This window comes from Protomyctophum parallelum (assembly GCF_964188405.1).
Source record: "Protomyctophum parallelum genome assembly, chromosome: 14".
Lineage (NCBI taxonomy): Eukaryota > Metazoa > Chordata > Actinopteri > Myctophiformes > Myctophidae > Protomyctophum > Protomyctophum parallelum.
In genome coordinates this window covers 37,507,050-37,532,671 of record NC_139709.1, presented here as the reverse complement: position 1 = coordinate 37,532,671, position 25,622 = coordinate 37,507,050, and the positions used below count along the sequence as shown (strand labels likewise).

Here is a 25,622-nt window from a genome sequence, read left to right as displayed (position 1 = left end):
CAAAAGACTTGGCACTCACTGTGTAACCTAGCTTTTGTAAATATGTGCTTATTATGAATTTGTAAAATGTATTTGTAAAATTTCACAGGTAAACTATTTAAACAAGTTAGTATCATGATTCAGGGTAAAAGGGGTGTTTTAGAAAGGATCAGTCATTCACAAGCAAGGATGGGGAGAGATTCACTGTGTGAAATCTCTGCACATAATTGTAAGGGGCAAGAATGGTGAAAACCAATACTTTCAAAATCTGGTTCATTATGGGCAAAGCTTTTCAGAAATGTTAAAAGATAGCAAACATAGCCGATCTACAAGCTCACATCGCATTACGCGAGCTGTCGAGCTTGCAGATCGGCTATTTTCAGTATTCTACACAATGACGTATATACTAGGGCTTTAGTGGTTAAAACCCCACACAATTCTGTCCATTATGCATACTAGTAATATCATGGGCTCACGAACACTTCAGAAAATCATCCAGTCTAAAATGCCAGTTCAGACTATCAAGCCAAGGGAAATCAATAAATACAACATCCACTAACACAGTACACTTCTCTGAGTTTGTGCCTGAGCAAACTCAAACTGACACAAAGAGGACAAGTATTGGGCTGCATGACAAGTCAACATTTATAATAGTTTTTTGGAAATTAGGGACATTGTGTTCTCCTGGTTCCAGAGGAAAAGGATGATCCAGATTTGGGGTGCCGAAGACAGAGTGGTTAATGTGCGTACCACATAGGCTCTGATGCCAGACAGAGAGTCCCAGGTTAAATTCCCGAGACTGGTAGACTTAAGTTGCTGCATGTCTCTCTGTTTCCTGTCTCTCTGTATACAGTGTACTATTAATAAAGGGAAAAAAAGACGATCCAGTTTAATAATGCAGTTCAAACACCAGCATCTGTGGTGGGGCATGGGGGGTATCACTGCCTATGGCATCACGGCTAACTGTATGTTGAACTAATGCCAAAGACACTGGCAGTCTAGCTCAGATGTTTAAAATAATAATAAAGTTATAACCTAAACATGACACGCATTGACAGCTTTTTTAGATCATCTATTTGTCGCCGTGCAACATGCTTTCATAGAAGACAAGAAGTGCTGCCTTCTATGGACTCCAAATTACTGAAATCAGTCTGAAATCACTCAAATCAGTTGTGGCGAAAGATAATTTATTCTGTACTGTGGAGTGGACAGCTTGCACAGAGAAGACATCAGTAAGGCGGAAAGCTACACACAGTGATGTAAGTAGGTTTTCAATGTAATGGGTTGGGGGTTGTCTACTTCAACAACTTCAACTACTTCAACAACATTACAGTTAAAAGTACAGTACTGAGTACAGATTGTGTCCCTTCTCAATTTAGTGAGTCTAATGATGCAGGACGCAGGCTATCTGCATCGCTGTACTATTTGCACTTTTTCAAAGACAGCGATAACACACTGGTAATTTTGGTAAACAGAACATTACTTCTTGATCAACGATCCTTTTTTGTGGAGGGGGGGGGGGGGGGTTGTTGAACATGTTATACAATAATAATAAAATTGGCAAGCAGTCTATAATAGCTGCTAGCTTGCCAGTGGCCACCAACAAAACATCAGATTAACACATCCACTGTTTAGGAAATTGAAAAGATGCCCCCATGATCACCACCCACGAACAGCACAACCCCTTCCCAGGTGTGTGTGTGTGGGTGGGTGGAGGGGATGATGAGGGGAGTTTCCCCTCCACCCTCACACACACACCAAATAGCAAATCTAAAAGCTCACAAGACATCTGATCACTAGTACTACGTGATGCGTTGTGAGCTTGTAGATCAGCTATTTTTGGCGTTGATGTACAGTGTAGAAATAATACAGGGACCGACCTGGGTTATTTAATGGTGATGATTGGCCACTACTAGTCAGATTAAGAACCCACTGTTTAACAGAATACTAAATAAACCCACTGTTTATCAGATTCAAATAATTAATGAACACATTCATTGATTATCAGATAATCACATCGCCACGATTTTAGAGTAATAAACACAGCCACTCTTAACAGATTGATGAATATCCGATTAACAATCGGTCAATCATGTCAACACAATGCCAGATTAACAATCTACTGTTTGATGATAAACAGTTGATATCTGCGTAGAGATGCTGATAGCTAGATGCTTAGCATGCTAACGTTAGCCAACACAATCCAACACACATTCAATAAAAACTGAATCCAACATTAAAAACACACACAATGAACCGAAAAGCCGTTGCAAGCAGAAATGATATGACTGATATTATTTAATGACGTTTTGCTCATTATTACGAGCGCTGGGACTTTGTTGTTTACGTGATGTCAGCTAGCAGGATGCTGCTAGCTGGCCACCAACAAAACAACACGACTCGTTAGTTAACACACATGCGGACTCATTATAAGCTTCAAACGGGCCGCATAACGAGGCAAAAGCATTTAAATTAAACGTACCGTAAATAGGACGCGCAGAGGTTCATCCTGGCGGATGTTGTTGTGTTTCACACAACGAGCGACCCGCAAGCTAATGCTAATGCTAATGCTAACCCCGCCGCCATGTTGTTCCTCTGTCTGTCACTCTGCGGGAACTTTAATGCCCTTGAAGTTTTAAACACGTATTATTTGTATTATTATTATAATTAATTGAGGTTATAACATGGGCAGCTGTGAAAAAATACCAGGAAAAACAAATAATTGTGAAGTTGAAAAATGTTTTATAATAAAAGTGTTTCAGGAGGAATAGCTTCCTTTAAATAATAAACTGAACAGGGGCAAAACAGGCACCCTATGCCAGGGCCTCTCCAGTCCGGAATCAGAGGGAAGCCGAGAAATGCCGAGTGACGCCGAGTGACAGTCAAGTGACGCTCTACATCTGTAGCGCGAAGCGGGCGAGCTCTAGCTCCTGTGAGTCCAGTCCACTCCACCACTTCTGCGTTAAAGCCTCGGAAACCCTAACTTGCCGCAGCCTACTAGTACTTGTGAGTTGTGACTTGTGCAGTCAGTGTATACTAAATACATTTACATTACTCAGTGCTGTACAATTTTTACGTAAGGTAGGCTTTTGCTTGAGTAGGCTACATTGTGCACTACAATTATTTAAAAACATAAATGAAACCAATTTATTTATGCTTAATCTCTAGAATATAAAAAAAGAAAAGGAAATATCTACAAACACTATGTGTAACATTTTAGAGAAATTATGAGACATTCTGCATATTTCTTTTTTGTCCAATTATATGCCATTCAAGCAGCAAGCGAAGCGGAGCCCGCAGCACCACCTTCTTGGAGTCTGCGGAACCATTGCCCACCACTCCTGAATGAAGTGTCTGGTGCTGGGACTCTGGGACTCTGGTGCAATGCACAGGTCCTGGGCCTGGTGAGAGCAGGAGTGGACCTGGTGAGACGTAGGAGCTAGGGCCCGGACAGGAGTCAACCTTAGAGTAAGGAGTCAACCCACAGAGCCTAGTCCTTCCATGCGCCAGAAGCCCAGAAGCGTACATCCCAGCCCTGGCAGAGTAGTTCTGGAGTACTTCCAACGGATTGTGTGGACCTGGTTTTTCCCTAATCATTAGGGAAAAACGTACTATACCCTCGATCAGTCCCATTAGGGCCTAATGGGATGACCTTGGGATACATCACTGAGGATATTAAAACAAAATATTACAAAATGTAATATGAGCTATATTTGATTTACAACTAAATCCAATGAGGGAAAAAAAGGAAAGGAAAAAAAGACAAAAAAACAGAACCCACGTTCCCTCTCACCCTATACTGAAAAACTAAAAAACGTCACTTGAGACAGTCGACAAATGGTATGATATCAGGCCGGTTTTAATATAGGCCTATAAAATTCGGCCACGCGCCTTTCCCAGGCTGAATTAGAGGCCAAATCACTGTCACCGACTCATTGTTCATCGGTTAGTATTTGAGTCCGCGCCGTCGGAGGGCTTCACCTCTTCAACTCCATTACCAGGCTGAATTAGAGGCCCTGCAGTACGTCCCTGCTTACAGGTAACAAACAAGGGGCATGCTAAACCTTATCAAATTGTTTGTGTACATTCTGCATAGTAGCCAAGGAGGTTACTTTTACTCTGGTACTGTAAGTATATTTAGATTATTGCGACTGAAGGTCGCTGTTAACTATGGAATCATGTCAGTGTGTTTGTTGGGCACCATATGGTGCCCAGGTCTCGTGACATCATGTGACATCATCAGGGATGGAGATGTTATTAGTGCATTTCACCCGCCAGCCGGCGGGTGAAATGGCCCACCTGTCCATTCAAACTCTAGATGTCACGGGCCTGCCCCAAAGCCGGGCGCCAGTTTTCGCCAGTTCTCAAAAGGCCCGAAATGTAAGGTCCGGCCTAGCCTCGATACCCAGGCTTTCATTTCGTCTGCGCGAAAGATGAAAGCCTGGAAAAAGCCGTGGGCTGAACCAGTCTAAAAGTGGGAGTCAACCCTTCCGGGTGGGCGTCGCTCTAAATTATGTGACATAACGCTGCACTAGGGGGGAGAGGAGGGGCCGGGGGTGACGGACAGATCGATGAGATCCAATCAGGGTGCGCGCTTTTCTGAGGCGCGACCCTCCCATCTAGGCCAGAAATGTCTCTGCTTAGGTCAGGCTAGGTCCGGCCCTACCTCCCTACCTGGGCCCTCATCAAACCCTGTACAGTGTACACTCAAGAGAATGTCCCCACTACCACCCTTAGATCTCCATATACTGTATGGAGCTGACCTGAGACATTCCATATGTTGATCTGACCTCATCAAACCCTGTACACAAGCATGCTCCTTATATGGCCAGTACAGAATTAATTCCATGTTGATCTGACCCCCCATGCCAAAGCGCCAGCGCTCGAGCAGCGAGGGCGAGAAGGCATGCCCTCAGGCGTCTTACTGGTTATTACTATTTTATTTTGCGCGCTGGCCCCTCCAACATCTGGTTTTTCAGACATGACGTCATGTGGCAGCCAAGTCTATGGACTCGTCTTATTCATGCACCCCCAAAAATCAGCAAGCCCCCAAAAATCAACAGGCCCCCACTCGTGATGTCATGTCGCAGCCAAATCTATGGACTTTTGCTTTAAGCAGTGACATCATTAGGCAGTGTGATTTTTATTTTAGTCAAGTAGGCGAGTTGTGGTATCTATACTTTTACTTAACTAAAAAGAGTATTTCTTCCACTACTGGGAATTACACAATGCAAAAATGTGATACATTTAGTGTCATTCCAAATACTGCAGTGTATAGAATTTATATTAAGAAACAATCACAATAAATACAATAAAATATGTTTATAATCATGATTTCTGTTGACTAAAACAACTCTCCCACGTGTGTGTGTGTGTGTGTGTGTGTGTAAAGGTCATACACAAAGTGTAACCTCAATGCACTTCATATTAATATCACACACACACAACAGCAGGTTTTTCTTCTGTGTTTCTATTTCTAACAAAAGGGATCTGCGGCTTGTCCCACCCTGGCAGGGGAGCCTGGGAGGATTACCCGAGAGGCCTAGTGGACCCAGGACCAGGGACCCCTGTATTAACAGTTATACTGTATATAGTTCTCGTGATGTTTTACAACAAATCAAACATCATTTAACAAAAATGCGTAAAACTTTATTTGGCCAATGACACATCTCAAAGTAAAGCAAAATATCACATTTCTTATAATGAGGATGTACATGCATGTTGCTCATATACCACATTGAAATGTATGTATCAAATAGTAAAAGAAAATGTATATTTTAGAAATGTACTATGACATGTTAAGTACCGTTGTTCAACTAAATATTTCCAGTGGTCTGACATCAAACAAGAAAACAAGCTGACAGTTTCAAACTAGCAACCTCCACTCATTCAGTAGCATCATATGACCTGAGACTTGTGTTAATACAACTCATATCAATTAATAGCATGTGTACATACTGTATATGACATTGTGCAGAAAGATTAACATCAGCTACTACAGTATGTTTTGTTAAAGGTGCTGTATAGGCCTACAGTATGATAGTTTTGGTTTAAAGGTTTTTGGTTAAAATCTTAAAGCTCTTTTTAGAGGGGCGCTAGTCCCTCCTACAGTATGTCCAGCTTTTAGTGTGTGTTCAAATACAAACGTTGTCCTAAAACAAACATTAAATTCCATTGACAATAAATGGACAATTTTGAGTGTTTGTGTAAACACAAACATTGCTGATACTGTATGTTATAGAAACTGGTTATACTTCTCATTACTGGGAAAAGTAATAGTATGTGATACTAGTAATGCTAGAAACTGGCAATACGTTGCTGCCCAACACTGGTTATCACAAACAAAAATCACATCCATGTTTGTCTTTTGTTGTTGCAAAATTCATAACAAAATATTAAAGCCCCTCCCTTCCCCGCAGACGTACACGTGCGCACATGTAGTACCAGTAGACAGGTACAGTCAAACAAATATGTAATGCTAGTATACAGGTTAATTGGATTGCAACAGGTTCTTGATTTGTTTGGAGGTAGACTCGTCGTTTAGATGTTTGGTCGTGTACCTGAGAAGAAAACACAATCTACATTTGATTTGATGACACATGAATATTGTTCACAGTGAAATAATAATGACTCTGTATTCCACTATAACAAAGACAACAGAGATGTGCATAGAAATGCCTAATGTTTATGTCAGTTTTATACTCATTTAAGAATCTTCATGAAGGGCAAATAAATGGTTTCATATGAAAATATGATTGATTATTGTGTTTTGCTGTGTTATGTTAATTGATCTTACTGACCATCATATTTTAAACATGAAGTTTGCTGACCTTTCTGTTGTGATTTGACGATAATACAGTGTACTGAGTCATTACACACACCAATAGTTTTATAACAGTTTATAATAATCATAAAGATCTGTGTTTGAACCTGAGAGCGTTGAGCAGAATCTCCACACTGTTTGGAGGTTGTTCCTTCAGGACCTTGATGCAACCTTTCATCTGAAAGAAACACATCGCACCTCACATCAAAACACACATCACAGCAGTGAACATTTTGTAGATACGTATATAAATCCATTCCACTTCAAACTCCATTTTATTTTTTACTGGGTATTTTTTTATTTGTTATGTTATTGTGTAAATATGTCTGTATAGTAATGTTGCAAGTCCATGTTGATACATGCATGAAATCCATGCATGAAATAACTATGTGAAAATGTTACATCTTCACTGGATGTAACATTGATTTCTCCATAGCACCCAGACTGGCTAGACAACATAATATAACTAGAAAAAGTGCCCTTCCGGGCACAGGTCTCCACCAGGTTATCCACAGATCCGTGCAGTTAGAGGTAAAAACACTTTTCGGCCAGTTATAGCGCCACCTTGAGGCTGAGTTGAAATTGTTCATGTGGCATTTCGTCCTCGGCCTAGTGGGAATGTGGGTGCACAATTTCACGGAAATCACGCGATGTGTTCATGATTTGCAGCATTTTGTTTGAAACTGAGCACTCCTGTGAACTTTGGAAGCCAATCTTAACCAATCAGGATGGAGTCTGATAAATCTGAAAGGCCCGTTTCGTTGAATGGCTCTAGAGAGACTGTGTACCAATTTGCGTGATGTTTGGACAAAATCTGTAGGTGTACTGTGCAAAAACTTGTTTTGCACAAAGCGGCCTCCTGGTGGCGCTATAACAGGCCGTTCTGGAAAGTTTGGGGCAGAGGTTCATGGTTGGCATCCAGGGAGTGTGTGTGCAAAATATGGCATCGAAAAACTTGTTTTGCACAAAGCGGCCTCCTGGTGGCGCTATAACAGGCCGTTCTGGAAAGTTTGGGGCAGAGGTTCATGGTTGGCATCCAGGGAGTGTGTGTGCAAAATATGGCATCGACCGGGTTAACGGTGGCCGAGATTAGCTGTTCACGGACACACGGACACACGGACACACGGACGGACGGAGTGCAAAACATACTCTCCCCACATGCCTTCGGCCTGGTGGAGACAATTATGACAATGACATCCATGTTCAGGTTATGAGTATTTGGCCATTGATTACTGTATCCTAGTTGTTTCAAGGATTTACAAACTCTTTTAGGGTTAGTTTTTTTAGGGTTGATACAGACCGCTGCTACGAAGAACAGACCATTGTTTGGACACCTCAATCAATCAATGTTGCTTGTGTTTTTGGTGCTTGCATGAAAACAAACACACAATATAATTTTACAGCCAAACAGTACACTCAAGAATGTTTGTTTGTCAAGGCTGGGGGTTAAGGGTCAGGCTAGGGTTTCACGGTCAGATGGAGGTGAAAGGTCATGGCGTAACATACGTACATCTATATTGGACGTTCTGACGAAGGCTCCAGCAGGATGGACGTAGTCGTACAGAATGATGACTCCAACCATGACCCTGAGACAGAACAACACCGTCTCCTCACTGGTGAAACGACTCTTGTACTCCCTGTCGACACATCATCATCATCATTCAACGCAATCAGCATTTTGTAATAATATTTAATATTGCATTAAATCAAGCCAACTGAATTGAAGAGAGAGAGAGTGAAATGTCTTTCACCCATGCACTGTAACGCATTTAACACATAATCCAAGACCTGACATACAACAGACATTACACTGCCAGCTCCTTTTGAGTAGTCTGTGTAATAATGTCTGATTCAACCCAAACAGCTCAATGTGTGAATGGACCAGGCGATATTCCGGTAAATTTACATTGATTGAGTGTCCGCTTTTATTGTCAAGGAGAGAGGAGTCTCCCCGATGTGTTTGGAGAGAGAGAGAGAGTGTTTAGAGACAACAGTTCATTCATTCGGCTATTTCTTTTAAATTAGTGTTAGAGTTAACGTTGACATTGGAATGATTCAAACTTCAGTGACAACACAAACAATGCCTCTTTGCTGTCATAGGAATGCAACAAAATAAGCCCTATAGTGATTTTGTACAGTATTTTACCAGTTCTCTCAGTCAATTTCTCTATTGAACACCATTTGATTGTAGTTATAAATAGCTGCATGTTTAGGATGAACGCTCTTCATGTCTTTTTTCATGATAAAATAAAATCATGTATGTACATTACCCCCAATGCAAGTAAAATCATGGTCGCCATTACAGAAATTATAGCTGTTTGTTATGCATGGGTGAATCAAATTTGCGGAACATTTCACACTGTGAAGTAGGACTAGCTAACATACAATATATCTACCCAGACACTGGCCCTCGCCTAATAAAACAGACTACCGTATACGTACAGTTACTGTATATGAGAACGCATTTGAAATGCACAGTCTCCTGTTGCGTGCTACCTTGAGAGTGCGTGCGTGTGTGTGTGTCCGTGCATAAAGGAAGTGAGACAAACAGAAGAAGGTATTGAACTCACGGTGTCTCCAGCATCACCTTACACACACACGCCATGGTGCTCAAACAGTCTGTGGTGTTTTCTACCGGAACATCTGGATTCTGGAACACACCATACAGTACAACCATAGTCTGTTACTGTTGTACTGGGAGCTGACCAGTACAACCAGTCTGTTACTGTTGTACTGGGAGCTGACCAGTACAACCAGTCTAACACTGTTGTACTGGGAGCTGACCAGTACAATAACGCTGTTGTACGGAGATCTGACCAGTACAACCACAGTCTAACGCTGTTGTACGGAGAGCTGACCAGTACAACCACAGTCTAATGCTGTTGTACTGGGAGCTGACCAGACAGACAGACAGACAGACAGACAGACAGACAGACAGACAGACAGACAGACAGACAGACAGACAGACAGACAGCTTACATCGGCGACAAACTTGGTCGTTGCATCGCTGAGTGTTTTCAACATGGGCGTGGCGCTGGCGTAGAATAGAGACATCCGATTGGCTAGCTCATTGTTGACATCAAAATTTGCCTCTGACTGAAAAAACAACAACAATATAGCTGTCAAGAAACTGATAACGCACACGTGTGTGGGTGTGGGTTTTGTTGATTTGCCAGATTTCAATGACCTCTCCCACCAGACAGGAGTCCAGTTAAAATGGGCCTCTCTAATGGATTAATTACAGACTGCTGTGTGGCTGTAGAGGCTACTCTCACCCAGCAGGGGGAGACATTACACTACAGAAAGGTTATTTCTTGCTCAATATGACACAGACCCAAACAACATTGGTGTGGACTTCCATTACAGGGAAAGTTGGCCTGTGTTGATTTTGCTGATCACTCTCGTTCACAATGCATGTCTAAAAACTCATTTACATCAAAAAATCTGTCATTTCCTGCATTTATCATTCCAGCGTGACTTTGAACTTTGACGTACATTTAGATTTTGGCATAAATGGACATGCATGCCTATTTTATTTCCAAGTTACTATTTGCAATGGTATGGCGTTAGGGGCTTAATCATATCACCCATTTAAATAAGTGTTTTAACATTCAGATAAATTGCAGATCTGGATCAGATAGGCTGAGCGCTTATGCAGGATCATTTTTGGGAGTCGGGACTGTTGGCGCCGCTGTTTAAATCTTTTCATGGACATCCACCCAGCACACACATCCATATGTTTATGCATTCATTCATCAATCACTCCATAATCGTTGATTATGACTGTTACTGCCTTGCCAGGCTATCTCTCATTAACGTGGCATCACTCACAGGCTGTCACAGCAGTCCGACTCACGGAGATCGCCTACATGACTGCTTTAACGTGCACTAGCACTGTTTCTTTCCAGTGTGTGGTGCACTGTGCGTGTGACATGGTAGGCAGCAGGGGGGAAACTCCTTTCTTATTGGATTTCCACATATTTGTTTGGTCGTATTCCAGTTGTTTATGTCGTAAAATCGGGGTGTTCTCTAGAATATTTAAGACTGTGTTATTTAAATGACATGACGTTGATGTGAGCATATGCCAAAACCCACGCTCGAATTATAGTAATTGCACTCCATTGATAAATGAGGGCTCTAGAATCCGTTACAAATTAAATTAAAAACATCTACATACATTGCTTGAACGTATTTTGACTCGTGTGTGTGTGTGTGTGTGTGTGTGTGTGTGTGTGTGTGTGTGTGTGTGTGTGTGCACACGTGCATGCGTGATTGCGTGTGTTGAATTTCTTACATTGATATTATTGATCCTCATGCGGCTGATGGTTCGTCTGTAGTAACTGAAGTCGTTTTGGATGGCTGGATTAGTCATCTGACACACGCACGCACGCACACACACACGCATACACACACACACACACACACACACACACACACACACACACACACACACACACACACACACACACACACACACACACACACACACACACACACAAAAGTATACAATTATTTTTTATGACATAACCATGTATTACATATCACTGCTGTTGGGCAGAAACTTCATCTCAAATCTCAATATTTCAACGCTTTTTCTTAAAGAAATTAATCCCCTGCTTTGTCTCTCACACGTTAGTGTTATCTGCAAGCTCACAACACCTCGCATGCAAGCTCACAACACCTCGCATCGCGATGCAATGTGATACGCTAGGCTATTCTTGCTTTTCTTAACATTTTGAAAGTGAAAGACTCCAGGAAATACAAATAAAAGTTGAAATGTGGTAATCACTCGTATTGTACTGAACTTGTTATATGTTGTGTTATATCTGTCCCCAAAAATTGCAAATGTTTTTAAGGGACAGGAGAGGAGGGGAAAGTAGCAGAGTGGAGCAGAGACGCGAACAGAGGAGAGGCGGGCAGGGGAGGGGACAGGAGAGGAGTGGAGTCGAGAGGAGTGGAGATGAGAGGAGAGGAGAGGGCAGGAGCGAGGAGGTCAGAAGAGGTACCTTCAGCTCATCGAATCTCAGGGTGAAATGGAGGATCTCAGCAAATTGCCTGGCCAGGGCTTGTTCCTGCTCCAGATGCTGAGTGGGAGAACTGCGAGAACTGGTGAGAGCGGCCAGCAGAGCACGAAGACTACACTCTGGAAACAATATTAGACATGAATTTATATTATGATATAGTCCATTATGTACCATAGACACTCTTATCCAGAATGGCCTACAAAGTATAAGAGCAGAATAAATGTCATGAACTCTAGTCCAGTGTTTCCCAAACAGTGGGTCGGGACTCGGAACCCATTTGTGGGTCACAGACCAATTGTTATGGGTCACGACTCGAGTAAAAAGCCTCCTTCTTATATATGCCTCCTTCCAATGAAAGCCTGGCACACGCTACAGTTGAAACAAATACAGGCCCGGGTCACTATTTAAGGATTTACGGTATTATTGCTGATAATAATTTGTGTTGTGTTATTGCTCTTATTAAAGCGCTTCAGTGTTGTCTTACCGAGGTTCTGACTGAACTCATAGAATCTTTTGAGTTTCCCGACCAGAGGAACCACAGCCGCCCATGCTCTGTCCTGAACACCCTGCTGACTGGGATTCTGAATAGCCTGATACACACACACACACACACACACACACACACATACACACACACACACACACACACACACACACACACACACACACACACACACACACACACACACACACACACACACACACACACACACACACACACACACACACACACACACACACACACACATACACACACACACACACACACACACACACACACACACAGTCACACACACAGTTAAAACACTAAGAATCATTAGCTGGGGGGCTCTCCCCAGGTTGGCAGAGGGAGGAGTAGCACCCAGAATTAGAGTTTAGGCAATCGGCACCGGGTGAAAAAAAATGAGTTTCAAAATTGTGGGATAAAATAAAAATTAAATCCCAAATAACCACTCCCACACTTCATAACCAGAATAACCATTGGAACCAGTATTGCTTACCTGTCGTATCTCATCTCCTGCACCAGTATAGGACTGCAGTTCTTCAATTATAACCATGGCCTCCATTAGCACCTTGCTCACCATGTCCCACACCTCCCGCTCTGCATCGGTGGGCTGGGCATCTGAGGAGGGAACGAGAACGCATTTATGATGAAGAATTATAAAACATATCACATCCATTATGTTCTTTTCAGGTGTACATTAACCACTTAAAACCTGTCTACGTAGTTCGTGCAGAATTCGGGCGAAATTGATTCACATTTTGGACTTTGTATCGCACTAATTAGGCTATTTGTAGAGTCGAATTCTTGAGTAGACTGGCTGTTACATTTTCAAAACAATAGGAGTCAAGAAAAAATCTGCCAAAACGGCGCTCAATAAAAACAACCAATCCAATCACTGATTGCCAATTATATTCGTCCAATCAGTGAAGCATCATAATCATTGTGGTTGTGACAAAATCCTAATGTACACCTGGCCTTGAGGCAAAATGTGTCTCCACACATAGTTTGAGAACCACATATCGTTGCTGTCGGGAGGAAACCACCTAACTCCATTTTTTAAGTTTTAGATTTTTTTGCATAAATCAGTGCTATTGAAAACCCTTTACGTCTGTGTGTTGGTTAAAATAAATTGAACCAATGAAAAGTAGTAAAAAGTGCTTCGAGCTAAACCTCTTAACTCCATTGGACCATCAAACTGTCTGCTAAAGCGGCTAACTCCACCACCTCTCATGCAAGTAATTGACAATATACAGTCACAATACCAACTTTGATTAAGCAGTATTGCTTTGTTTTAAAAACAATATATAAGGTTCTATATTTCCTCCATTTTGGAGTTAGGTTTCTTCCTGACAGCAGAGATATGTATTATGCACATACATGGGTGCACATGGGTATAACCATGCATTCTGTCATTATGACCCCACACCAATATAATAGTAATAATTTGATATTTTGTAATGAAAACATAGCCCGCCGTACACTGTGTGTTGTGTGTGTGTCTTACTCTCAAAGTCGAGGAAGAATTTTCCAGCAGTGTTGTTGTCAATGTCCTTGGTCAACACCTTGATCAGGTTCCCCATACTGTAACAAACACACACACACACACACACACACACACACACACACACACACACACACACACACACACACACACACACACACACACACACGTTATGTGTTTTCGTTTGACAGAAAAGAAAAGGACACTTGCCAAAGCATGGCATGGGGGGTCATATCAACATATGGAATTCATTCTATACTACTATATTCTTGAGTGTAGAGGGTTTGATGAGGTCAGATCAACATATGGAATGTCAGAAAAGGGCAGCTCCATATATGGAGATCTAAGGGTGACAGCGAGGGCAGTGTCTTGAGTGTACAGGGTGTATGAGGGCCCAGGTAGGGCCGGGCCTTAATTTTTCGGCTTGTTGAGAACTCTAGTTTTCGCCGGCTTCTGCACTAATAACTTTGGGGCAGGCCTGTCTAGAGTTTGAATGGACAGGTATCAATCAAAAGGGGGACATCGAAGAGGAAGGACGGGTGGGGACTGGGGAAGGATCAACATATGGAATGTCAGAACAAGTCAGCTCCATATAAAGAGATCTAAGGGTTTGAGGTTTGAGGTCAGATGTAGAGTTGTTGGACGGCTAGATTTATGCAGATCTAGGTGATGATCCACTGTCTTCTCCATGTATGGCTATCCAGGGTTTGATGAGGTCAGTGTCGTGATCTTTATATATGGAGACGGCCATATATGGAGTGTCGACCATATATGGTGGCATGACATATAACGAGTATATGGACTGAAGCCCATATACTGTATGGTGGTGTGACAGACGGATCGACTGACTGACAGGTTTTGCAGGTTTTCATAGTAATTTGTGACCTATGGTCACAATAAGTGTTAAATATTCGGATCATTGTTCTTTGTTCTTTAGTGAATGAACAATGCATTTTCAGGTCGGGATACAGATTTCATAAACAAGTGGAATTGGAAGTGATGAAAAAACAACAACAAGCAGATAAAATGCTGTCTGTCTGTCTGTCGGTCCTAGAGAGGCTTCGTACACACATAAAGAACAACTGTACTGTGCTCTGCCTGTGTTTTATGGCCGCCCCAATGCTTTTCCAATGGAAGTCACGTGGTTTGACCAAACACTTGTGTTTGATTGCCCCCCCCTCCCCCATCACACACAACTGTTTGGTCAAACCATGTGACCTCCATTGGAAAAGCATTGAGGCAGGCATGAAACACGGACAGCACAGAGCATGTTCGTCTGATATGTGTGTACGAAGCCAGAGAAAACAACACTGTCCCAAGGTGGCCTGGGCCGTGGCTCAGCGGTCCAGGCACCTTGGCTGGTAATCCAGTCTGGCAGTGTGCCGCGGGTTCGACTCCCGATCCCGACAGCCTTTACTGCATGTCATCCCCCCATCTCTCTCCACATTTCCTGTCAGCCTACTATCTGTCCCTCCATAAAAAATATAAAATAAAGGCGAAAGCCACAAAAAAGGTGTTTATCAAATAATTAACATAAAGCTAACCCTAACAACATACATCATGTGATTAAGAATAGAAGGCAAATGCAATTAAAATAGATGGATAGATGGATGGATGGATCGACCGCATCAAGGTGTGTTTTTGCAAACTCACGCTCGGCTCACCTTACGCAACTACTATCATTGCACGTACAAACACTATTTACCAATAAATACACACAAACACACGTGCGTGCACAGAGCGCAGACTACGCACACACAGACACACATGCACGTGCCTACACAAGTACACAGCCTACTGATTGGCCAGGATATGAAATCTCAGCGGTGTGATCTGTGACTGAGGACCTGTTAGAACTCGCTGGTTGAAACAGGCCTCTGCATGCACATTGCACACACACACACACACACACACACACACACACACACACACACAGTGTTGCAACGGCTCACTCATTCAGTTAGGTCTGCTATGCCTCTTGTGAGTGGTATCCTCCACGTGTTTGCAATCATTCCGTATCCGTGTCACCGTGTGTCGTAGCAACGGTACGGCGGACTAACGCGTGCCCCCCCCGCCCCGTGTTGAACACATCATGGATGAATGCACAACCATCAAATCACCACATGGAGTCAACGGCGGCCTCATTGAACTGGATGATTATACCACTCCCTGGCTGACGTCCCATTTGCCTGTGTAGTCCTACACAAACAAACGAACAATGTGTTTAAACTGTATATTTTCAGTACAGTATATGCATTTGTTGTTTACCTTGTTTGTCGCACTGTTGTTTTGTCCAGTTTTTTTTGTGTTGAATGTTTAATGGACCTTGTTGTTGTTGTGTCTCAAAAAAGGCATATTAAACTCATACTGCTGGAGGACATACTATATATTCAATCATCAATCCACACACACACACACACACACACACACACACACACACACACACACACACACACACACACACACACACACACACACACACACACACACACACACACACACACACACACACACACACAGCCTCTGAGTCATATATTAGTTGTGTATTTCCGGTGAACCAGGTTCGAACTTCCTGTTCATTCAGTATGTGATGAATTAAGAAAAGCACATTTATTTTAACAACCTGCTACTACTGTCAGGGACGGTAAACAACATTATTCTCAACTCCCACCAGGCTGAATAAAACGTAACTGAACACCACTAATCCCGTTATATTTTGATATGGGTTTTAAGATTTTGTTGGTTTAGTTTTACATGAGACATTTTGTGCCACCGTCTTGGTCAGCAGTCTCTTGCAAGTTAGGTTTTGGGACTACTCCTGGTAATAAACAAACACACAAACTAAATATACTGTATACAGTATATTATACTGCATTGACATCTTGCACAATGCCATTTCTGTCGGGCTGGAAACCTTATTTCAAATTATCTTTTCATAAATGAATTGCCTATATTTTTGCCGCAGGATAGTGTCATCGTTTGTTTTTTAAATTAAAAATGTTTTAAATTTTTGGCCTATAATGAGTATAATATAAAATAGCCGTCTCTGTGGGGTTTTATAAATATTGAACCAATGAAAAGTATTAACAAGAGATTGAGGCTAAATAAAATACATTGAATCATTTGAAACACTTTTTAACTTTTAAACACGCTTTAAACATGCACACATCCGACCGGACAGCGATGATACATAGTCATTAGTAGATATAAACATATTCTATTAATAATCATCTATTTGTGTATGTTTACCGACATGAGCAGAGTATGGCTGTCATATTGAAAGTGGTTTGAAGCAGACAGCCACACGCAACAGACTGAAAAGCAGAAATGATTCTTACAGCTCTGCACGTACACGTCACATGACTGATGACTTGTAGATCTGCAGGTTTTTTTAATCTACTCATTTGTAGCGTCCGGGCTGGTTGCATCACTGTCTGCTATGATGGGAACTCAACTGCAATACCATCAACCTTGGTTTGTTTGTTTGATTATTTTCAATTACAACAGAATAAAAAAAAAGATCAGTAATCAGTAAAAATGTGAAGGAGAATGCCTAAAAAGCCTCCAGGGGAATGCCACCCTACCAAGTGGCAGTCGATTGATTTACATAAAAAGTACAATTTAGCTTTCCCAACTCTCGCACGGAAATATCGCAAGGTTTGGTTTGCCTGTTTGTTCCCCGAGATACAGACACACCCACGGCAAGCAGCCTACTAAAACCTTAGTAGTTTGTAGATTCTATTATTTTACTACGGATGTGTGCAGTAGTCCACGTTCTAATTATCATGGTTTTTGTGGAGACAAAACTTTATCATTTTCCGTTCGAGAATAAAGAGTTTTGCAAGTTATGGTTGATTGCTATCAGGCACCCTACGCTCCATCCACTTCCAAAGTTTGCTCAAGGCCGAGGGCCTGTTTTACCAAAACATTATACAAGAATCATGAATGAATGCAGCATCCAGTCTACCCAAGCTCAGTTGGACAACCTAAAAACCCAACGAAATAAGCTAAGAAATATTGTTACTTCCATGACCAAATCAGCTAAAAGAAATTTTATCAATGATAAAGCTGAGGAAAACAAAAACAATCCACGGGAGCTCTGGAAGCTACTCAACAACCAACTATAGGCTGCGGTCAAAAACTGAAAACCAGGTTTTCAAACATAAACATCAAATCGAACGACACTCTCATCACTGACAAGCTTGATGTGGCCAACTACTTGAACATCTTCTTTACAAACTGCCCTCCCAATCTGGGCTCTTGCCTCTTTGGTGTAGAGCACATTCAAACATTCTACAGAAATCTAGATGTTTGTAAAGACGATTTTAAACTAGTTATGGTAACAACTGATGAGGTACTTAAGAAATGAGTGCCCTCCAACCCCACAAGGCCACTGGCCATGACAATATTCCCTGGAAAAAATAGTCTATGAACAGGTTGAAAAGTATCTTGCCACAAATAAATTAATGTACGAGTTCCAATCTGGCTTCAGAACATCCCACTCCACTGACACATGCCTCCTCAAATACTGCGGCATGGTCAAGCAGGACCACCGCTTTTGACACAGTGAACCACTCCATACTGGTTAACAAGCTAAAAGTAATTGATTTTGATAGCACATCAGTGAGCTATCACTGATGTGAGCTGTGGCATTCTACAAGGAAACATACTAGGGTCTTTACTGTTCCTAATATATGTAAAGGACATGACATCAGCTTGTGACTGCAACTTGTTCCTGTTTGCAGATGACTCAGCACTGCTAGTCTCGGACAGGAACAAACTGCAGGTTGAAAAGACCCTCAGCTCTCAACTCTGTAGAATCTGCACCTGGCTCACTGATAACAAACTATCTTTGCACCTGGGAAAAAACTGAATCCATTCTCTTTGGATCAAATAGTAATCTCAGCCAGGCAGATGGCTTCTTGGTTAGAGTGGGTGACAATATTATCACACGAAAAGATGAAATTACCTACCTAGGTTCCATCCTGGAGGCTAATCTTTCTGGTGATAAAATGGCCACCAACATAATCAAAAAAAGTAAACCAAAGAACAAGATTCCTTTACAGGATCTCCTCACTGGTCCTCACGTACAAGGTTTCTTTGACTATGCGTGCACCTCAAAGGCCCTTAAAAAAGGCTCCAGACTTACCAAAACAAACTGGTCAGGCTCGTACTTGGCCTCACCCCCCGAACCCACCTCACCCCTGCCCACTTTGACAGGCTGGAATGGCTTAGGGTCGACGACAGAGTACAGCATCTTGCAATGGGTCTGGTCCACAAGATTCGATACACCACCAAGATACCCATGTACCTGACTAAATACTTCCTTAATGTTAACGAAGTCCACACCCACAACACCAGAGGGAGTGCAACAAACCATGTGCAACCCAGATTCGGCACAAACAAGGGACTAAATTATTTTCGCTCCTATGCCACCAAAATGTGGAACGCCCTGCAGTCATGAAGACATTTTCCCCCTCTCACAGTATATGTTCTTTTCCCTTTTTACCTCCTTTATGATGAATTCCTGTTCTCTTTTTGTTTTTGGCTATATAGAAGTGTATTTGTACGTCTCTAAATGTTTTGATGATTTGAACAAGGTGGACCCTCTTGTAAACAAGTGTAATGCTTTATTGGGTCTTCCACTTACAGTTCACAGTCTTTGTATTGAGTTGTGCTTGAAATGTACTGTAATTCTGCAAACTGTTAATAGATATTTCAATCAATCAAAACACCCTAAATGTGGGTCCCACATTGAGGAGGGTCTTTGTCTACTCTAAACAACCCAGAAACAAAAGGGATTCACAAATTCAATTAATTCAATTCACAAATGCTGCAAATGTCACTCTTGCTGCAAATGTCACAAAACAGAATTGTTTTCACCAAATTAGGTAGGCCTACTACAAATTATCTTGTAAGTCATGTGGCATAGGAGGGTTATTTATATTCCATAATTTTTGCCTGCAATTTGCTATAAAAAAAGATAATCATGAACAACAACATGACACAGACTGCTTTTGTTGTTATAGAATTCTACATGTCTATACCATACATGGGCAAATTACAGCCCCCGGACCATCTCAAATTCTCAATCCAGTCCAAGTACTAAAAAACCCCAAAAAAACACATATAGCAACTATATGTAGCCTACTCAAATGGTAATGACATGTTTATAACTGTGAAACAGCGATTTTTAACATGACCTAACGTGACCTGTGAAAGTTGATATGCAAGTAATCTTCAATCTTGTCAGTGTGACCTAATCAAATCCATGCAGCACTGTTTGAAGTTATAGTCCTTCATTCACTATAAAAGTCAGAATGGCTCTATACGTTAGTACCCGGACCTGCAAAAACATGTCCAGCCATGAGGGTACCTACCACAGGGGACACAGGGAGAACATGCAAATTCCACACAGAAAGGCCCTTTTTCCAACCCCACCTAGGGTATGGGCACTGATGACACGAAGAGAACTGCACACCCAGCGCCCATAGCATCCCCAGCGGGAATTGAACCCAGGACATTATAGCTGTGAGGCGACAGCGCTACTGACTGCAACTGTGCCCCCAATATAGTCTTCTAGTGTTGAAATAACAGTGAATTAAACAGTTCCTCATTTTTCTGCATGGGGGGACCTGGTTTGAAAGGACCTCTTTCTGGGGGGACCACCCCACTTTGAGAAGCAACACTAGACCTGAATTAATTTAATCCAAAAAGGGGAAGATGAAGTTCAACTGGCACTTGTCAATGGCAGTGCTTCTATAAAGAAATACTAGATTGAATACTAATAATAATGTTAAAAGCAACAGTGGAGTAGAAAGGGAAGGAAGCAGGCTACAAACACCTCTACAGATAATTTATGTGTCATATACGTAGCCTACATAATTTTAACTTCTCTACGATTTTAAAGAGGCATATGTTTTAAAGATGGCAGATGAGGAAGTAGGGTAACATTTACTTTTGAATGTTGGGCCTCTTCTTTATGTATACTCCGTAGTACAACGGTGTCGCTGCGTGCAAAAAAAAGAACAGATCTACAAGCTATCAACGCGTCACCCTGCGGCGCGTTGATAGCTTGTAGATCTGTTCTTTTTTGGCACGCAGCGACACCTTGCGATGGCGAATAAATTCAGTGGTGGGAGTAGCCAAGAGAAAATGTAGTAAAACTAATCATACAAATATGATTGAGTTTAACAAAGTAGACCTATCTGCTGCCTGTCATGCGGTCAGATCTCTGTATTATATAAATTATCAGAACTTAAAATACGTAAAATATGCAAAATGTTTCGGGTCTCACTCTCTATTGGATGAAAGTCTCCAAGAATCATACAAACTTTTATATAAATAAAATACAGTATAATAAGCGGATTCCTAGTCGAATCATCTTTCCCCCTTCAAAAAACATGCTACTTAATATTCATTCATGCATCTGGTATTCTGGTTCGTGCAAGTTTTTAAACTCTGTCTGCAGCTCCGGTCGGTTCCCACCTGGGTGTCAAATCGTTACTTTGTCTCCGTTTCTTCACAACTGACTCCACCGCGGCGATGATCGCATGGACGTGAACGCGTGAATGCAATCTTACCTTCAGCACAAACATCAAAGTGCGTCCCTCCCGTTATAGAATCAAGGTGCGTGTTGTTGTTTGTTGTCTTCTTCTAGGTGTGTGTTGTTGTTCTTTGCATGTTTAGAACCCGGAACACAGAGGCAGAACATTAGAGAACAGATTCAGACAGACCAGGCTGCAGGTTGGTTCAACCCACAACCACGCAGAGCAGGAATTGATCCTTAAAGAAGGAAGTGATGACAACACAACTATAGAACTAAAATGTGCTCTGTCCGTCCGTCTGTCTGTCTTGTCTACCTACTTAGTACTCAAAGGACCACAATGTAAGTAATATATAGCCATGACTTTAATGTGTCGATCTAAACATTATTGTGGGCACCACAATGCTCAGTCAGTGTATTGCTATCTAGAATTATGTAATAGTATAATAATAATAATAGGCTACAGTAGGCTTCTATAGTATTAGTATGTACTAGTAATAGTAATTTTTTTATTTATAGTAGATCTATAATCACTGCTCCTCCAGGCTACAATGAAAGTTAGTAGCCTCAGGCTACAAGATTCACACACACACACACACACACACACACACACACACACACACACACACACACTAACCTGTTGGACAGCTCTGACATCTGACTGTGCCGTATTAAAGGAACATTTCACACAAAAAAGAAGGGAAAACAACGGTTTAGTCATGTCACTGATCTAGTTGTTACAGTGTTTACAAGGGATTTAAGTTTGGGCGGGAAAAAGGAGGGGCCAATTACATACCCCTGGCCACACCAGTCAACAAATTATACGAGTGGTGAGAGTGAACCCTATGATGTGAAATTGTGAATATTCATTCTGCAGTCTTCAAGTGGTGGAATAACACTGACATTAAATTGCTCCTCATATTGCTGCATGCATGGGGCCCTAGTCTGGGAGGCCCCTAGCCTGGAAAGACCTCTATGGGGCCCTGTACCACACTTTGATAGCCACTAACATCATAGATACATTTGTAAATGCTCTACATTTTGATAAAAGGGGCATTTACTGTACTTCTATAGTTACAATGTGCATTACAAATTCACACCAGCAGAGGAAACCATGCAAGCACCTCATCAGGAGCAGCTATAGGGTTCAGTGCCTTGCTCTAGGACACTTCAACAGTAACTATGGCGAGAGCCGGGAACCAAACCAGGATCCTTCCGTTTCCCAAGCGGCCAATCTACCTCCTCACTCCTCAGCTACTGCTTTGGGCCTTTTCTGCCTATAGTACAGTAGGTAGACATCAACAGGGAGATAGAAATGGGGAGAGATGTGCAGCAAAGGTCGCCGGAATCGGGAGACGAATCCTCAACACATATAGGCTGAATTAGAGCCAATGTGGGATGCGCGGCTGAACCGTGTTTTTGGGCCAAAGAGGAAGGCAGGTTAATGCTTACTTTTTTTGTGAGATACAAAACATAAAATGCATTTTCAGGTCACCAATTTCATCGCGGAGACAACTCGTGACAGTATATAGCCCTACAGCATAAACAAGTAAAAGTGATGAAATGAGAAATAAATGAAATAATGGTTGAGCACTCAACCACTGTCTGCACATTATTTCATTCGTTTTGGATTGTGTGGCTGACCCTGCTCAAACAACTGAATGTGGGAACTATTGATTCCATTTGAAGTATAATCATGATACAACTTAAACCCAGGGTAAAACATTAAAAGTATAATGAAACACTTGTTTCCAATGTGGTCCTGCAGCAGAACTAAAAATAAACAGGTGAAGGCTCTGTAAGTGTATGACTTTTATTTAAAACATTATGACAATCAAGCCTAAAATAAATAACAGCATTTGGGGGTGTTGTGAAGTGCTAGTTTGAACAGATAGGCCTACTGCACAACACAGACTCTCCCTTAAGTTAAAAATATAATTTATTATCATGACAATTAAAACACTTCCACTCTTTGGTTCATGATACTGACTCCAGATCGAATAATACTAATAATACTACTGAATAATAGTATCTTATTTGTGGTTTTGATGTGGTTTGTGATTCAAGATCACCTTACAAAAGCATACAAAACATGACCAAAGGAAAATCAGACAAATAGAAAAGATCAAAAGGGTCACCAATCTAAACAAAGGACTTTAAAGCTGCAATCCATAACTTTGTGTACAGAAAAAGCTCTATATTTTGTGATAGTAATCATTGTGTTTCTATGTAACAGGGGTCTCCTTGTCTCTTCATCTCTTTAATTCATTTTCAGGTGGGACTATCCAATAAATCGTTTTTTTAATAGACTAAACTATTAATCTGATTAATTTAGCCCGTTGTCGTTTACTAGTTTTGAGAACGCAGTTATGCTGCATCCACATGGAATCAGGCAAGCAGTAGATGGTAAAACCTGCTGGATGGCATGAAACGCTAAAAAGATTAAATATTTTAACATTGATGCCGTGCTGTCCCATGTGAATGCAGCATTAGACCCAAGTGCAAATGAAAAAGCCATTCTCGGTATTGCTCATGATGAGGGGGCTTCAGCTGAGTGTTCTCCCAGCTGAGATGTTTACTCATACAGCATAGGATGTGATCCTATGAGATGTTTACTCATACAGCATAGGATGTGATCCTATGAGATGTTTACTCATACAGCATAGGATGTGATCCTATGAGATGTTTACTCATACAGCATAGGATGTGATCCTATGAGATGTTTACTCATACAGCATAGAATGTGATCCTATGTGGATGTGATCACCCCGCGGACCATTAGGTCTCAATTATGCTCCATCACGCTATGGTGTTGAATAGTTACAGTGGTTTCCAAACTTTTTGGGGGAATGATTTAAAAACAAAATGTTAGAAACACAAAATAAAGGGACCCTAAAAATGTGTCCACAACCCACAAATGGGTTTGTTTGGGAATCAGTGACAGTGAAAACAGCAGACACAGAAGTTCGTTGTGAGCTTCTACGTCTGCTGTTCTAGACACAAAGCATGAACCCAAGTATGAATCAGGCTCTCCCAGCGTCTCGCTAGGGAGTGACTCACCAGCCTACACACGCAGGACAAAATGAATGAAAAAAAACAAAAACAGGGTTGGTTATATGTTGGGAATTGATTGCATGATGTAATCACAGAAGCGTGTGCAGCCTCAATGTTTGTAAACAAAGCATTGCTCTCTAAACAATACCACGTGTATCTGCAGGGCTGTGACTGGTTGAGGCTAGTTGTCCCAGTCTTGGGGGACAGAGTCCCTGGCTCTTGACCCCTCCTCCCTCCGCAAGAGACCCTCCATCCGCGTCCACGTGTCTGTGACGAGCGTTTCTGTGGAGCTGTGAGGGTTGGGTGCATGGCCCCGCCGGGGGGAGATGTGGAGAGAGGCAGAGTCGCCTTCATCATCCTCATCCTCATCATCGGAACGGCTAGCTGGACCTGTGACAGAGTACATTTACTCAAACAGTATTTCCCCTAAATCAGTGGTTCTCAAAGTGGGTTAAATGGACCTGTAGGTCTGTAAATCATTTGGTACTTTTTGTACACAGACTCTCAGAGTTAATTTGACCATATAAATTGGGGTCCCAGAGATAGAAATGCCATTACATTTGAGAACCACTGCCCTAAATGCATTGAGATATTTTATATAAATTACTATCATTTTCTATTTTGAAAGTTGGAAGATGACTTAAGTAAAATACGGACACTTGGGGCCCTATTTTCGTCAGTGCCTTACCCCTTATCCCCAAACTTCTTTGCCTAATAATAGTAACTTTAACAGCACAAGTTACCATGACGACCCAGAGCCTGAAGCCTTCTGGTTCTGTCCTTTCCACCGGCCTCCCTCTCCGATTGGACTGAGAAGATATCTGCTTGACCAATGGGCTGCTGTTGTGTTTGTCTGTTTCTTCTCTCTGATTGGACAGAGAAGATATCTGCTTGTCCAATGGGCTGCTGCTTTTGTGTTTGTCTGTTCCTTCTTCGCTCTCTGGCTGACAGCTGGGCGGGTTCAGTTCCTAGTGGCTCTAAGACACACACGCGCACGCACACACAATGCTTTTAATATTTTCACTCACTGTATGAGTAGTTCTGTAAAGCCCAGCTGAGCTAACACATGTGTACCCTGTCCTATCTTGATCAGGAGCGATAATTCGGGCAGATTATCATGTAATGCGAGCGCTTCCTCATTTGCTCACAGAATATTGGAGCCATGGCCATGTTTGTGGAGGTTTTATAAA

The 25,622-nt window shown here is 41.9% G+C and overlaps 3 protein-coding genes across 11 annotated transcripts in view; all 3 read right to left on the bottom strand.

Annotated features, from left to right (window-relative positions):
- Window positions 1–2,580, bottom strand: part of smg7 (SMG7 nonsense mediated mRNA decay factor) — a 35,236-nt gene extending 32,656 nt beyond the window's left edge. For all 3 annotated transcript variants that reach the window (XM_083782329.1, XM_083782330.1, XM_083782331.1), the window contains exon 1: window positions 2,462–2,580. In XM_083782329.1, the coding sequence (XP_083638455.1) occupies window positions 2,462–2,487 (26 nt within the window). In that variant the 5' untranslated portion in view covers window positions 2,488–2,580. The remainder of the gene's footprint in view (window positions 1–2,461) is intronic.
- A 3,026-nt stretch (window positions 2,581–5,606) lies between these two features.
- LOC310870129 (CYFIP-related Rac1 interactor B-like) lies at window positions 5,607–21,604 on the bottom strand. The gene is made up of 11 exons (XM_083781199.1): window positions 21,416–21,604; window positions 13,836–13,912; window positions 12,828–12,949; window positions 12,311–12,416; window positions 11,809–11,945; window positions 11,097–11,174; window positions 9,782–9,898; window positions 9,373–9,452; window positions 8,313–8,439; window positions 6,910–6,980; window positions 5,607–6,539 (listed from the first exon to the last, which is right to left on the bottom strand). Exons 2-11 carry the CDS (start codon window positions 13,909–13,911, stop codon window positions 6,470–6,472), a joined length of 984 nt encoding a protein of 327 aa, XP_083637325.1. The 5' UTR covers window position 13,912; window positions 21,416–21,604; the 3' UTR covers window positions 5,607–6,469.
- Window positions 21,605–24,184: 2,580 nt separating this feature from the next.
- LOC310870127 (centrosome and spindle pole-associated protein 1-like) overlaps window positions 24,185–25,622 on the bottom strand; it is a 30,807-nt gene continuing 29,369 nt past the window's right edge. For 5 of the 7 annotated variants that reach the window (XM_083781191.1, XM_083781194.1, XM_083781193.1 and 2 more), the window contains 2 exons: window positions 25,176–25,409; window positions 24,186–24,822 (listed from right to left, as the gene is read on the bottom strand). In XM_083781191.1, the coding sequence (XP_083637317.1) occupies window positions 24,614–24,822; window positions 25,176–25,409 (443 nt within the window). In that variant the 3' untranslated portion in view covers window positions 24,186–24,613. Of the gene's footprint in view, window positions 24,823–25,175; window positions 25,410–25,622 lie in introns of all 7 variants that reach the window. The other 2 variants (XM_083781192.1, XM_083781197.1) reach the window with 2 other exon arrangements.